The sequence below is a fragment of the Limanda limanda genome, chromosome 10, assembly GCF_963576545.1.
Source record: "Limanda limanda chromosome 10, fLimLim1.1, whole genome shotgun sequence".
NCBI classification, from domain to species: Eukaryota; Metazoa; Chordata; class Actinopteri; order Pleuronectiformes; family Pleuronectidae; genus Limanda; species Limanda limanda.
This window is the reverse complement of record NC_083645.1, coordinates 26643765-26659155: the sequence shown is the minus strand read 5'-3', so window position 1 is coordinate 26659155 and position 15391 is coordinate 26643765. Positions and strand designations below refer to the sequence as shown.

The window sequence follows — 15391 nt, the reverse complement described above, 5'->3', positions numbered from 1 at the left end:
CAAATGTGTAAAATCTTATCTATAAATACTGAAAAGACTTGAGAAAATATATTCTATATATTTGACACAGTAGGAAGCAATGACTCTGCTTCTACTTTTAAATCTGTATTTGTCTCTTAGTATATATTTGCAGTAAACAATATTAGTATATTAGTAGTATGAAGTATTTACATCCTTTAATATTGCAATATAGTGGCCTACATATGTGGATTTGTGTTGAATATATTATCACAAGACTTTAAGAAAGCATTTTCATTCCATTTCTAACAATACAACCACTATAACCATTAAGCTAAACCAGTGTTTATCACCTGTTTCCTCATCGATGGTGAAAACTCCGACCCCAGATCCTTCGTGGATTTGATACCTAACGACTCCATCTCTGCCCAGATCCTTGTCCGAGGCCGTGAGTGTGACCACGGACGTCCCCACGGCGGCGTCCTCTATCACGCCCGAGTCGTACACGAACTCTGAGAACACCGGCCTGTGGACGTTCTCGTTGACGTCCAGAACCTGGATTTCCACGAAGCAGGAGGAGGAGAGGGAGCGCGGGAGGCCGTGGTCCACCGCCCGGACCGTGAGGTTGTAAGACGGCCTCCTCTCAAAGTCCAGCTCCCTCTCGAGGGTCAGGGCGCCGGTGGAGGAGTCGAGGTGGAAGATCCCGCTCTCCGTGTTCTTGAGGTTGTAGGTGACGAGGCCGCCGATGCCCAGATCCAAGTCCACGCTCTCCACCCAGACCAGGTGGGTTCCCACAGGAACATCCTCGGGGACTTTTATTTTGTAAACCTTGGGTACGAATTTGGGGGGGTTATCGTTGATGTCTTGCAGTAAAACCACGAGGTCGAGCGTGGAGAACAGCTGAGCGCCGAGTGTGGCCTGGTCTCTGGCTTCGATCATCAGGTGGTGCCTCGGCGAGGTTTCTCGATCCAGATGCTGCCGCACAGCGACCTCACCCGTCAGGTCGTCAATCGTGAACATGTCGGTGGACGTCAGCAGGGAATACAGGACGTTACCGTTCGTCTCGGCGTCCGGATCGACGGCGCGTGCCGTAAAGATAACAGAGTCAACGTCGATGTTTTCAGGAACACGTACGACACATCGGTGCTGATCGAACACGGGAGGGTTGTCGTTGACGTCCAGGACATTCACTGCGATAAACTTCCACGCGGATGTTTGTGGCGTTCCCAGGTCGTAAACGGTGATGTTCAAAATGTAGAACTCTTTAGTCTCTCTGTCGAGTGGGCAAACCAACACGAGGTCGCCGGAGAAAGTGTCGATGGAGAAGCAGCCGTCCTCGTTCCCGCTGGAAATGGAATAAACCAGTTTGCTGTTGAACCCGGAGTCGCTGTCCGTGGCCTGGAACTGAACGATGCTGGAGTTCAGCGGGTGGTCCTCGATGAGCTCGATGGAGCTGGGAATGCTGAGGTCGAACTTGGGAGAGTGTCGGTTGGTGATGTGAACGTCGGAGAAGGACTCCTCCTCCTGATCGGTTAAGATGGGTTCGATGGACTCGATCAGTTTGTCGGTGAGCTGTCTCAAGATGTCCGTCTCCTGGCAGTGGAGCGTTGGCTCGTCTCCTCGGTTCGTGACCGTTATCCTGACGACTGTGGCTTCGGAGCGATGTTTCCCATCCGTGGCCACGACCCTCAAAGTGAACGAACCTGATCCCAGTTGAATCTGTTGCCTGAGGGTGATGGCTCCCGACACAGAGTCCATTCCAAACACTTTGGGCTCATTTCCGGACTCGATGACGTACGTCAGCTGCTGCAGCTCATCCAGGTCGATGGCTGACAGCCGGCATATCACGTGTCCCACAGCGACGTCTTGGGGCACGGTGGCGTTGCAGCCCACCCTCTCAAACAGGGGGACGTTATCGTTGACGTTGTTCAGAGTTATCGTCACGGGACATTCGCTGACCTGGCCGAAGGGTCCGCCGCTGTCCGAGGCCCACACCCTCAGGTGGTAGCGCCGTTTCATGCGCTCGTAGTCCAAGTGTGCGGAGGTCGAGATGACACCGGTGAAGGGGTCTATCGTAAAAGGTAAGGCGCCGGAGTTGGCAATGGAGTAAGTCACAAAGCCATTCTTGCCTCTATCTCTGTCCGTGGCTGCTACTTTCAAGACGCTGCTGCCAACCGGGCTGTTCTCGTCCAGCGTGGCCGTGTACGAGCTGCGGCTGAACTCTGGGCTGTTGTCGTTTTCATCTGTTATCTCAACCACTATGTGAGTCTCCACTTCACCGTGACTGGCCACTACATCGAACTCATAGCGATCCTTACTCTCGTGGTCAAATTTCTCCGTCGTTACGATAATCCCCGTTTTGGGATTTATCCTGAATTTGGAGCTGTCTGGATTATTCTTGATGCTAAAGCTAACGTTATAAGACGCCACGTTGACAGAGACCTTCAGAACGTAACTTTTGGGAGGTGAAAACTCGCTCAGTGTGGCAATGTAGGTGTCTTCCAAAAATGCCAATGGGCTGTAATGATAGGCCGGAATGTGGATTTGTGTAATTGGAGAGCGTAGAGTCGGGAAGCTCCGGTCTTTAGCTTGGAGAGAAAGATTCAGCCCAGAAGGAGTTTGAGACAAGTTAATCCTCTTTGTGGAGATCACCTGGAAGTCACTGCCCTGAACACCTAAGGGGATAATCTCAAAACACTTGTGTGGATCTCCTCCAACAATATTAAGGGATATCACTGACTTGATTCCTCCCTCCACGTGGACTTTGAAACTGATTTTGCCGTCTGCAGACACCGAGGGCTTTTGGGGACTTGTGATAACAAGGTGCCCGATCGACATCTTATCCACGTTCACCGTGACTTTGGCGACATTACCAAACTTTTGAACGCCAGATATTTTCTTGGTCCTGTCCTCAGCTAACACTGTGAGGTCGTATCGCTCCGAGCGGGTGTGGTTGAGCTTCTTGACGACGCTGACTGTGCCGGTGAACGGGTCGACGGCGAAGGGATGAGATCTGCTGGTGAAAGAGTAATAAAACTCTGCATTGCTCCCAACGTCGGCGTCTGTGGCGCTAACCCTCACCACACTTGACTGGAGTGGCGTGTCCTCATTGATGACCACGTTGTAAGAGGCAGGATAGAAAAGAGGCTTTAAGTCATTGGTGTCAAGCACCTGGACAAACACCTTTGTCTTCGCCTCTAAGTCGAAAGTCCCTTCAATTGCCTCAACTGTGAGAGTGTAAGTGTCTCGGACCTCCCGATTGAGTTGTGCTGAGTTGCTAGTGCGAGTTTTGATCCTGAGGAAGCAGAAGTCGCCAACTCTGACGGCCTCCGCTTTGAAAAGGCCATCGTCGTCCCCTGAGATGACAACAAAGGAAATATCCCAGAACAGATCCGTCACCTCGATGCCCATCTTCACCGGCGTCTCCACGTAGGTCCGCGGTGCCGAGTTCTCGTTGATGGTGACGTCGTAGAGATGGTGCGTGAACATCATCGGCGACTTGTACTTTCCCTTTCCCACAGTCCCCTGACATCTGCCCATGTGCAGGAGCACTGCTGCTAGCGTGAGGAGGGTTGTTCCTGAAGCTGCCATCTTCAATCCACCCACAAGGACCTCAGACCTGTGGAGAGGGAAGAAAAGAGAGATATAAAGATTACGCAACAATCTACCAATCAGGAATAAGGGGAACTTTCATTCCTGAGTTACCTGGCAATGAATAGTCTTTCTGGTTTTCTGCACAAATAACACACACAAAACACACAATGACACAACAGGAGAGTCTGTGGCAAGGTATCTGACTCTTGTCCCAACACGCCTTGACCCGAGAATAAGACGACATAAAGCAACACATTGTCTCAGGATCGTGAAGTCGGCCTCAGAGCTCCTTCAGGCAGGCGGCAGCTCAAACCCTTCCCCATAATTATTATTTTGTGGCGAAATACCAGCAACAAGTGCTCATGAAAATTATTACTTGTAAGCCTTTTGTCAGCCTGGAACATTGAGGGGGGATTTGTAGTTTGATGACTGTGTATCATGAGGATGATCCAAGTGTAAACGTGTGCATGTGGCTCTGAGCTCAGATGGATGTGTGTGCGCTTCACGGCCCTGGAGGCAGGAGCCTTCAAATTGCTGTTTTCATAATCGTCCAGGAATCAGAATCCCTCACAGCTGGAATTGTAATCTCCCTTTTACAGGAGAGACCATAACCACAGCGGGAGTTCTTAAAAATAGATTAAGACTGAGATGAATTTAGATCAGTGGTTAAAGTTGCAGCCGCCACAGAACAGATTAATTAAAACATTTGCATAAAACATGTCTTGGATACTGTATTTTTTTATACCTTGTGAAACGGCAGCTTTCTTTACACTGAGCTGATTGACTTAACTGAACTAAACCTGGATGATCTGACATCAGTTCATCTATTTGATCACCAGGGCCGGGTCTAGACAGGCATGTATGAGGGGGCAGCCACAAATCTTGAGGGGGCATTGTGCTTTATTATATTATTATTATTATAAATTGGGATTTAGTTTGAGGGGGCACAACATTTATTTGAGGGGGCCAGGCCCCCTCTTGCCCCTGCCTAGACCCGGCCCTGTTGATCACCTAATCAATCATTAATAACAGCTCTGGAATGCAGGCCGGAGGCGTCGGGGATTGAACCATCGACTTTCTGGTTCATTGAAAACCCTCTCGTCCTCCTGAGCCACGGTCGCCCCGAGAGACAAGAACAATTAGCTGCCACGTGCACGTTCCTTCACGAGCATCACTCAGCCTCAGATTTGATTGAAGGTGCATCATCTCCTTGGGTATTTAACGCTCTTAAATTAAAATAACAAATGCAAACATATACAAATCACATGGAAACCCGTGATCTGAGCCCAGATGAAGCACGGACCCCCTGTACCAGCTCTACTTGCACAGAACCCTGAGTGACAGCAGAGCGAGCCGGAGGGCAGAACACTCTCTGCCCTCCACTGCCTCTCTGACAGCTCATCCTCAGCTACAAGCCGTCCACACAGAACCATCTCCAGGGCAGAAACGCTGTTCCCTCAGATCAGAGATGAAAGGAGCTGTCACAGGGTTTTTTCGACTCCTCTGCAGACGGTTTTATGAAGGAGAATCTAAACCATTTCAACCCACTGCTTGTCCAATAAGAGAACTGGTGTCTGCATAAAGGAGAGCACACAGAGAGGAGGACAAAGACGTCTTCATACTGGGCCACAAAGATTTAGTCTGAGTTTATGTGGGCTCATGGAAACAGGTCTCCCCAGGTCTGTGTCTGCAGGTCGACTGGCGCTGGAGGTTTCAGTGGAGGGTGACCGGTATGTGGGGGTTTTTATCTTCACCCTCCCGGTGACAGATAATCAGATTACCACCGACAAGCTCACTGTTTGGGTTTGGAAACAGATTTCTGGCAGCACATATTTTCCCACATCTTTCTGCAGTGTCATCTTTCTCTTCTACGTCTGCGGTGTAAGATTAAAATAGGCTTCAGAATAATTTAGTCTAGGGGTTAGGTCCAATTTTTAAAAAACCCAGGACATTCCAGAAATTTCACACAGATGGGAGACGATATTTGTTTTTACAGGATTGGCATAATGAGGAATACAAAGTAATCCTCAGTGAGGTAATTACAGGTTTAAAGGGGGATTTTGTCTCGGATAAAACGTTAATATGTTTATCTCTGTGGACACAACAAATCTGTTTCAGCCAAGAATTATCAACGCAATCAGGTTTTCCTCTGAGGGTCAGTTCAAGCAAATTCATGTTTTTCTTTGCACATCAAACAAAACAGAATAATCCGCTGTGTCATCAAGAGGTGCAACATTGAAAAGTAAAAGGCTTCTTTCGATCACCAGAACAACAAACATGAAACTTCATCCATGAGGCTCCATTACAGTTACCTTAAGTCCTTTTAACAAAACCCTTGTTGACTTGGACAAAGTTACACATGTTGCCACTGAAGTACAGAAAAAGAAAAACTTATCAAATATCAAATGTCACCTCTTCACTTCCTGGTTACCAAAGCTGTGAAGTTTCAACAACAAAATCCACTACACATGATTACAGATGTATGATATAACATTATGGGTGGATGATAATAATAATATAAAACAATTTGTCTGTTCTCAGAAGTTGCAGTCAACCCAAACTTCCTTTTTGCAATTAGCAAAAAATATTGAACGATATTTGACCCCATCATAACTCAAAGGGGGAAACACTTCAGGTGAATCATATATCATTGTAATAAATCTAAGGCCTTTAGTGAGTGAGCAGAGGAAGGTGATGCAAGTGGGACATGAGGATAAATTACTGTCTGATAGAAAACACAGAGAAATAATGAATTCAATTTGAACCTAATGAACGAGTCAGACGCAAAATGAGTCCCACAAATCAGCCGCAGTTTTCTCTGTTGTTCATAATCATAAACTGCAAAGAACACGTAGATGTAGAGGAAGTGCAGGTTGGTGTTGGATCTAAAGTGTGAGAGACTGAGGCTACATCCATTCATTTTCCTTTAGGATGTCATTTTCAAACTAAAATCCTCTTTGTGCACAAGTCCCGATCACCAGCGTCTCTAAGACTCCCGTGTAGTGTGGAAACCAGAAGTACTAAAACGTAGTATTTTGTACATCCTGCTGTGTATTTTTACTACGAACAGACTCGTTACTTTCTCTGGAGACGTTAAACTCGACTGAACCTGAAAGTGAGACTGAGAGGAAACTGTAATGTTTTCACCGAAACTATCCAGAGCTGCAGGGCAGAAACCTCAGGCCACTGCTGCTGCGACTCAGGTCAGCGCTCACACCCGCATCCCAACACACACACACACACACACACACACACACACACACACACACACACTCCACAGGTAGAAACCTGCAGCCACATGTTCCGCTCCAGTTTCCTGGGTCATATTTCCGCAGCCAGCCTCACAGCTCTCACACAGACACACACACACACACACCAGCAGATTCTTCTTCACCCTTCATCAGCTCCTCAGTGTGAAGCCACTCGGGTCGTCACTCTGGACGGAGCTGAGACTTCCTCAGACTCACACAGTTTTAAAACACAACTCACAGAAGGTTTTCTGATTTAATGTCTGCCTGCTCTCTGCTGTCGGCTGAGGACGAGCGAGATGCCACAGAGAACGAGCTCTCTCAGGGAGCTTCTTCTGACATTAGCAGACATTAGTGCTTTTAACCACACACAGCATGTGTAAAGGTTTTGCTCCATTTCCTGCGATGTCTATTGCACCACAGACAAGTTGAATCATGGATCCATACAGCTGCCAATCTGACAGCCTGGGGCGTTTTATAATGGGAGGGCGGGAATGCCGGTTTGATCTTAAAGAGCAAACAACTCAGAGCAGGTCCTGCCAGGCCCGGTGGCATCCCGGCAATTATCTCCATGAGTTTGCACAAAGGTTCCCCACTGGTAAAGTGCGGTGGGGGGGACGAATGGTAGAAAGTGGTTCTTGTGAGGGGAATTAAAGGATTTCTCGATTTACTTTTTGTCGCTGTAAACTATTCAACATTATTCCTGCGCGGTCTCCAGCTGCATTCATCCCCTGATCCTCTTTCCTGGTTGTTGTGAAGCGATTACACCCACATCCTCCAGAAGAAAGGAGAGACGGGAGCGCTGCTGGGATTCAGGTGAAATCCGATATCTGGGTAATCACATCAAGGTGTTGGCATGAACGTGGGAGTTTCAAAGGGTTCGTTAAAATCCAGAAAGCCTGAAGAACATTTCTTTAAATGAGCAGATTTAATTATGAGTCAATTAGAGTGTTTGCAGTGACATGAGTTGTGTCTTGTTCACCTCTCCACACCTCCAGGGCCACCAAACTGTATCTTATTATGGTATAGCATAGGTATAAAGTCTCAGGTAATGTTTGCATAGCTTAAGTTTAAATGATGATTGATGACACTTCTCCACTTCCTCCGACTGTACAACAATGAAGCCAAAACATCCTGCATACGGGTGTTTCCATCATTCAACGATTACCAGAGCTGAGCTGGAGCATCAATCAGGAGTTGGTCTCAGATGTCAATCACAACATTTCTATAGCATCAAATAACTAGAACATCACTCAGTCGAGCTCCGACCTCCAGCTAAGGCCGAACAGTCCCTTCAATTAAACACACACATAAATATCAGTCAACTTAATATTCCAGAATTGTTCAATCTATTTAGTGAAAGTGTCACGATTTCTCATTCAGATAATCGCAGAGCTCCCTCTCCTCCCTGAACCATAAATAGAAACATCAACCACGTGTTCCTCGGTACAATCTGACACCGTCATTAGTCGGAGCTGCAGCATTAAAACCTGATGGATGTGGAGGCTTCATCCACTGTCAGTCTATTACCTGCTCATTCCTGAAGGAAACACCCAGAATCGTTGACAACAAAGTGATGTTTCACTCCTCAATTAACATTTAACCTATGAAATTACCCAGAAATGTCAAATCTGATAATTAAGTGTAACAACGAGCAGCAACAGAGACGCCTCTGGTTCAGGTGAAAGGTTTCTTCTGAGGACACCTGGTGTAATGTGTGGGTCGTTAAACCTGCTGGAAGTTCTCAGGTGTCAAGGAAGTAAACTAACAAATACAAAAGGATAACGTTTCCTTCAATGTTTTGACATCAATGTGCCCTTATATTTCTAATCAATCAGCTGTCATCATAATGAGGAATCAATAACTAATACCAGTTTCTATCAGGTGAAAACCCTGCTGATGTACAGTGTGAATCTGTCTGATGTGTGGTGCAGGTGTTCATGTTTCACTCTAATCCCCGTTAATCCCTCCAGTGAGTAACTGCAAGGATCCTGTAGATCGTCAGCAGTTATTTAACTCGCCTGCTGTGCGTTGAACATATTGTGTTATTGTGTTGTCACCAGCACAATGTGACGTCTTTATATCCTGGTGTTGTTTCATCCCTGTGTGGGATTCACAGCCATAAAACAAAAGGCGCTGCAATGAAATATATTTAACATTTAAGTATTTTAGGAGGAGGATTTGTGACGGATGGAAAACTGTAAAGAGTCAAGTCAGGAAAACGTTCACTGATAATTTTCTTTCACTGATTCGTATCAGACGATAATAAAAAAAGACGGAGGACACCTGATTTACTGATAAATCGATTTTTACTTCAAGATTTGGAAGAAAATTAAAGTCTCACTTGTTTCTATCTTCTAACTAAAGATATTAACTTTGTGTAACACGAACAATTTAATTTGCAGACACAAGATGACACAGCGCTTCCACCAGCTCGGCAGTTTCTCACAGCTCGTCTCAAAGCTTTGGCAACTCTCTGGTTTTTCTGATTTGCAACCTCACGGTTTTGGTTTCGCCCCGTGCGCTGTCAGCAGCTGCAATTATTCACTATGCAAGAAGAGGGTGAAGTATAATGCGGACATCTCGTAATCCCCATCACCCAGACACGTTGCATCAACGCTGCAGCACTTTGCAAAACGTCTGGCCAATCGTAGTCAGAGAGAAAGAAATAATTTGTGTCTGTACAGGAATTTGGAAAACAACGGCTTTCCTGCAGCAGACATTACTTTAATAAGAGGAGAGAGGAACAATTCCTTTATCCATCTCCTCTAATATCAGACCACACACACACACACACACACACACACACACACCTTCTACTGGTTTTACAAAAATTACTGAACCAGTGATAAGTTGACAAGTAAATGACACTTTCATTTCTTCGGTCTCACTCATCACGATGCTTCAGAATCAAGGCAAGTTTCAGCCTGAAAGTCATGGCTGCCTTTCAGTTTGCAGGATTAAAAAACGACTCAATTTGTGATGCCAAGAATAGAAAATCAACTCGAGTGGCACTCAGCAAAGATCATAAACCTCCACAGTCCACACAATTAAATAGAGTCATAAATAGCAGTCCCAAATATATCATAATATGATTTAATCAAGATCTCTGCATTTTTTCTCGATGAATTCACCGAAAAGGCCACAAACTTTTAGGAACACATTCTCAGATGACTGATGGTTGAATGACAGACTTTCATTTCTGCTCATAAGGATCCCGGCGGGTCGATCCCGGCTGCTCGCTCCCTCATGGCGGCTAAACGCCACCTGCACACCTGAGTGATAAACACGGTGGTTTCATCTTGATGGTCCTCACCTGTCAGGTGGGTTCTCTTGCCCGAGGACAAGCGCTCACAAACATGGATTTAAAAAACAAGTGTTGCCTTGATCAAATATCACAATAATTACTTCTTTCTTTGGGTTTCCCTTGAAGTGAGGCAGGACGAGTGGCCTCCTCTATGAAACACTGTTAAAGTCTTAATATCTACAAGAGGCTGCGAGCTGTCAATCATCCTTTAGCTCCTCCCACTGAAGCCAGCAGCCGGCAGCAGCTTTCACTGACCAGCAGAGAATTAACATTCTGAGCTGGGAGTGTGTGAGAGGCCGTAAATAACATATTTAAAACAAGAAGCGAAATTCCCCTATCCCTCATATGTGAAGCCGCTTCCAGGTACCAATTTAAATCAGACGAGACCCATCATTCTCTGCTCCTCAATCGGACTCGCTCTCATTTACAGTCCCTGCCTCCGAGCGCTCTGCTCTCACTTTATTTTCTCCTCCTGCTCTGACCCGAGCGGCGCCAGAGAATCTCATTCCTCTCTCACCTGGGCTCTGAGCTGCACTACATTATTTATAACAGGGCTTTATTTCTAGAGTTTATACAACATTCATTTCACAGCTGTTGGGGAAGTAAAGTCTGTTTTTAATATGTTCTGAAAAACCTGCAGCCCTTTAAAAAACGCTTCAAACTTCAACGTGATACAATTTAATCCAGAGAATTAAATCTTGTTTTTCAACCTTCCTCTGTGGAATCCCTGCTGTAAATTCCCTCTAAATGTCATCTGGTGAAACGTTCACAGCAGGAGTGTCATTTCAGATCGGACCACCAGGATTATGTCAGGGTGAGGTTAGGATGCTAACCCCGAGTCTGGAAGGGTTCAAGGGTCAGGGAGGGGCGTGGCCTCCGATCGCTCAGAACCCCTGAGAAGCGTCTCTACTAACGACTCAGGTTTGAGGTTTGACCGAATCAATTTATAAACTCAATCCGGCTCGTCAGCAAAGTTTTGTATTGTGCTCTATTCAAATCTGTGGTGATAAAGTCGTGAAGTAAAGTGCAGGGTTGAACGGGATGAATGATATCCATAAAAATCCATATGACACATGTAATTACCTCCACCGAGGAGGTTATGTTTTCACCCCCTCTCTCCGTTTGTCCCTGGTTATATATTGGATCTCTAAGTATAAAAGAACCAGACTGGGAATCTGTTTTTGCTTAATGGAGCAACAACTGGACTGATGTGTGTAAGTTAGTTCAGATCTAGTGAATTTAAATGTGTATCATGTAATTACTGCCACTGTGTGAACTGTTATAATAAATTATATTTAGCAGCAGATTGGTACAGTAACACTTCTCCTTCGTGTGTGTCTTTAACGACCTGAGGCGTAAAGGCCCCCCCAGGGTGAAAAACTTTAAATGTCAGGGGTCACCATTATAGAATAAAGTTGACTGACTGGTGTCAGCCGAACCCTCTTGTCTCATTAAATTAGCTCCGTCTGAAACCACCACATCACACACCCGGGCTACGGTTCTTCCTCAACTTCAATTTAGATTTTACGAGACAGACAGAATTTGTTAAAGCTCTAATGCAAGAGGAGCAGTAAAGTTTACTGTGAGAGCTGCTGGGAAAGTAATTGTTGTGGTGGTGTCATAAAACCTCTGGATGAAGTCATGGAAATGTTGTGGGGATGAGATTCAAAGTGACAATAAAAAGCTGCTTCTGGCTTCGGCAGTGTTTGTTTAACCCTTTCATATTCTGGGCTGTAAAAGATTAAATAACTTTCTAATTAGGAAGAAAGCTTCTCAAATTTTACTGTATTTGGGAGATGTTTCTGGACTGTGTTAAGAATGGTGACATTGAAGAGGCATTGGAAATGTGAAATGTGAAGTGACTGTATTTTATTTTACATATATATATATTTAATTTTGTTTTAATTTAGTTTAAACTAGATAAGTATTTTCATTGTAATTTTCGGTCCTTGAATTGATCTTTTAATCATAACTAAGCCATTTTTGTGATATTTGTATTATGTCCTGACATATGTTCAGGTTGGGGAAGGTTCATGTATCTATGTAAATTGATGTAAATGTAAACCAATAAATATGTGTTTAAAAAATAAAAAAATAAAAACTTTCAAAACAGCAGAATGTTAAACACATTAAACCATGCGCAGCCCGAGCCTCTGAGCAGGTTGCAGGGTCGGGTCGTGTCGTGTGAAGGGTGGGGGGGGGGTTGAGTGTAGAGGGTCGGGGGTGCTCTTTCAAGTTAAATTCAACACACACACACACACACACTGATACACACACACGCACACACACACCCAGAGGGTCAGTCGGGCCTCGGAGCGCTCTAATCACAGGGAGGGTCAGAAATGCCTCAGTCACATTCCCTGTTAGCAACTCAACCCGTCACTTACTCAACACGTCGTTAAAACACCACTGTGTGGGATGAGTAGTGGGGGGGGGGTTGCTTTGGGTTATTATCTAATCTTTTACATGCATCGCATTTAAAAATTGGGTCTGGATATTTCCTGGAGTTTGTCAGATCGTCAGATTATCAGATTGTTAGCAGGAGGCCGGACATAGATGGATAGATAGATAGATAGATAGATAGATAGATAGATAGATAGATAGATAGATAGATAGATAGATAGATAGATAGATAGATAGATAGATAGATAGATAGATAGATAGATAGATAGATAGATAGATAGATAGATAGATAGATAGATAGATAGATAGATAGATAGATAGATAGATAGATAGATAGATAGATAGATAGATAGATAGATAGATAGATAGATAGATAGATAGATAGATAGATAGATAGATAGATAGATAGATAGATAGATAGATAGATAGATAGATAGATAGATAGATAGATAGATAGATAGATAGATAGATAGATAGATAGATAGATAGATAGATAGATAGATAGATAGATAGATAGATAGATAGATAGATAGATTACTTTATTCATCCCCGAAGGGAAATTAAGTCGTCATATCAGCCGGTATATTTGAATACAATAAAATACAATACAATAGCCTAACCCTAACCCTAAAAATATTGAGGTAGAAAGAATAAAAACAGAAACACAAGATAAATAGGTAGATAAGGACATGACGTTTCCATTCTGCTGCCGAGTTTCTTTACAGAACTTCAGTGTCAGTGCTTATGATCTAAAACCCTCTGGATTCTAAACTTCTTTCCCAGTCGACGTCTCCGTCCTCTACTTGGACGGATCCTCTTTTTCCACCTGAGATATCTGTGTTCTCCCAGTTCTACGTCCGTCACGTGTTAGAAACCTCATCAACACGTCCACTGCTGTGAATCCTCCTGCTGTTTTCTCCCCTGGACTCACAGAGAACGTCCAGAGCAACAGACTCAGACGTTTGCTCCTCCAGAGAACTTCAGCCACAAAGCAGTTTATATTCCCAGACGTTTCTGTATAATTACTGCTCTCACTTCCTCTCCTGGTGATTCAGCGCAGACTAATTCAGGCAGTAAGAGTCAGTGGAGGAGCCTAAGTGCACGGGGGTAATAAATCCATCTCTCTTTTATGACGGGTAGTTCCACTCATCCCTCCAGCTCAGACCAGACTTTACCTCAGAGCCTCCAAAACAGCTGTTATCTCTCGTTAATGAGGATCGCCCCTTTGTCCAATTAGCACTCAGATTATTTAAAAAGATGAATGATGTGCACGTGCTGCTCGGTTTCGTCTCGGCACAAAACTCCACGCTTCTAAAAAACTTCACTGACTCAATCCTTCTTCAGGAAATTACGCTGCCTTATCAGAGATGCTGTATTTCTCCAGAGTCATGAAAACCAATTATTCGTTCAAATTAAACCATCGACTGAAAGTTGCATCTGAACCCGGAGAGGCCTCCACCGACTCTCAGGTCAAACAAGGTTCAGTAAAACCAGCGAGTTGTTGTCTTTCACCACTTTCCATTAAGGAAAGTCACCGGTAAAGGGTTAAGTGGGGACTCAGGTTATCTCAGGGTCCATCCATCACAAATGTCATCATCCATTATTTTAGTTATGACCACGGAGTGATGAGACCCAACAGATTCATTTCAGAGTCATTCCTGTGCTGAGGATTTGGTTACAGGTAAAACGTGATTGAGCAATTTCATTCCAGCACAGGATGAATCTGCAGGAGAGGGAGGAACAGAGAAGGGAGGGGCTCTCTGAGCTGAGCTGCATGCGTTGACATGCGCCTCCACGGCTGCTCTACTGCTCCTCCCATGCAAAACACTGGGAGCTCAAACTGTCAGAAATAACAACTTAAAAATCCAAACCAAACCCCAAAAAACACGTACATTTAAAAAAGCACAAACTTCTCTCTATCTGAGAAAAGTTAATTTACTGGATTGATTGATTTTTTTAATTTTAAAACACCTTTTTGACAACAGCTGGCCTCAAATCACATTTTAAAGTTTGATAGGAACTTGCATTTCATTCTGTAAGTTATTGTATGTTTGAATGAAACGTGATATAAGAAGTTTAATGAGCAAAGAACTTGGTCTGACTGATGTTTTGCAAATGAAGTTCACTTCTTGCTTTTCAGGAGCTTCCCCTCTGTTTATATATACTCCAAGCACTGTTTGATAATAGTGTAAAACTAAATACTGGTGTCATGGTGCACTATAAACAGGCGAGTGCGGTGAAGTGGAGCCGCGTGCACGCTGAGCCGCAGGAAACATACCTGAGGTCGAGTTAGGTGACTCCTCCAGGAATTTTCTGTCCGTTTTCTCCCCTCACGCTTCAGGAACTTTGAAAATCCTTTGACAGGACGCTGACAGCCGGTGTACTCCCATAGCGCCCGGTGTGAAGTCCACGAAAACACACAAGAAACTGTAAAAGACACACAAACACGCAGGAGCTACAGGCGCTAACTTCAACTTCAGCCCCTTCAAAGGCTCTGAACCAAAATGCTGCTGAGACACTTCCAACACTCCCTCAGGATCCCATCCCCACCCACTTCTCACACTGTCCCTCCTCTAATTCTGTGACACACACACACACACACACACACACACACACACACACCTCCATGTGCCCAGATTGTGGGCTGTGCTCCCCCTCTTGCCTGTGGGCTCAAGCCTTTGGGCCTTGGCAAGGACTGTTCTCCTAGGGCGTGTGTTTGTGTAGACAGTATGCAGGACAATGTGTGTGTGTGTGTGTGTGTTTGGGTGTGTGTGTGTATGTGTATGTGTGTGTGTGCTATTATTCAATTCAGATTAAGAAAAACAAAATAATTATTTGTGGCCAAACAAACACAGATACATCAGTTTGTCTGATTTCTGGA

At 44.7% G+C, this 15391-nt stretch overlaps 1 protein-coding gene across 1 annotated transcript in view; it reads right to left on the bottom strand.

Annotated features, from left to right (window-relative positions):
- Positions 1 to 3549, bottom strand: part of fat2 (FAT atypical cadherin 2) — a 74537-nt gene extending 70988 nt beyond the window's left edge. The window contains exon 1 of the mRNA XM_061079924.1: positions 312 to 3549. Coding sequence (XP_060935907.1) covers positions 312 to 3549 — 3238 coding nt within the window. The remainder of the gene's footprint in view (positions 1 to 311) is intronic.
- Between the last annotated feature and the right edge of the window lie 11842 nt (positions 3550 to 15391).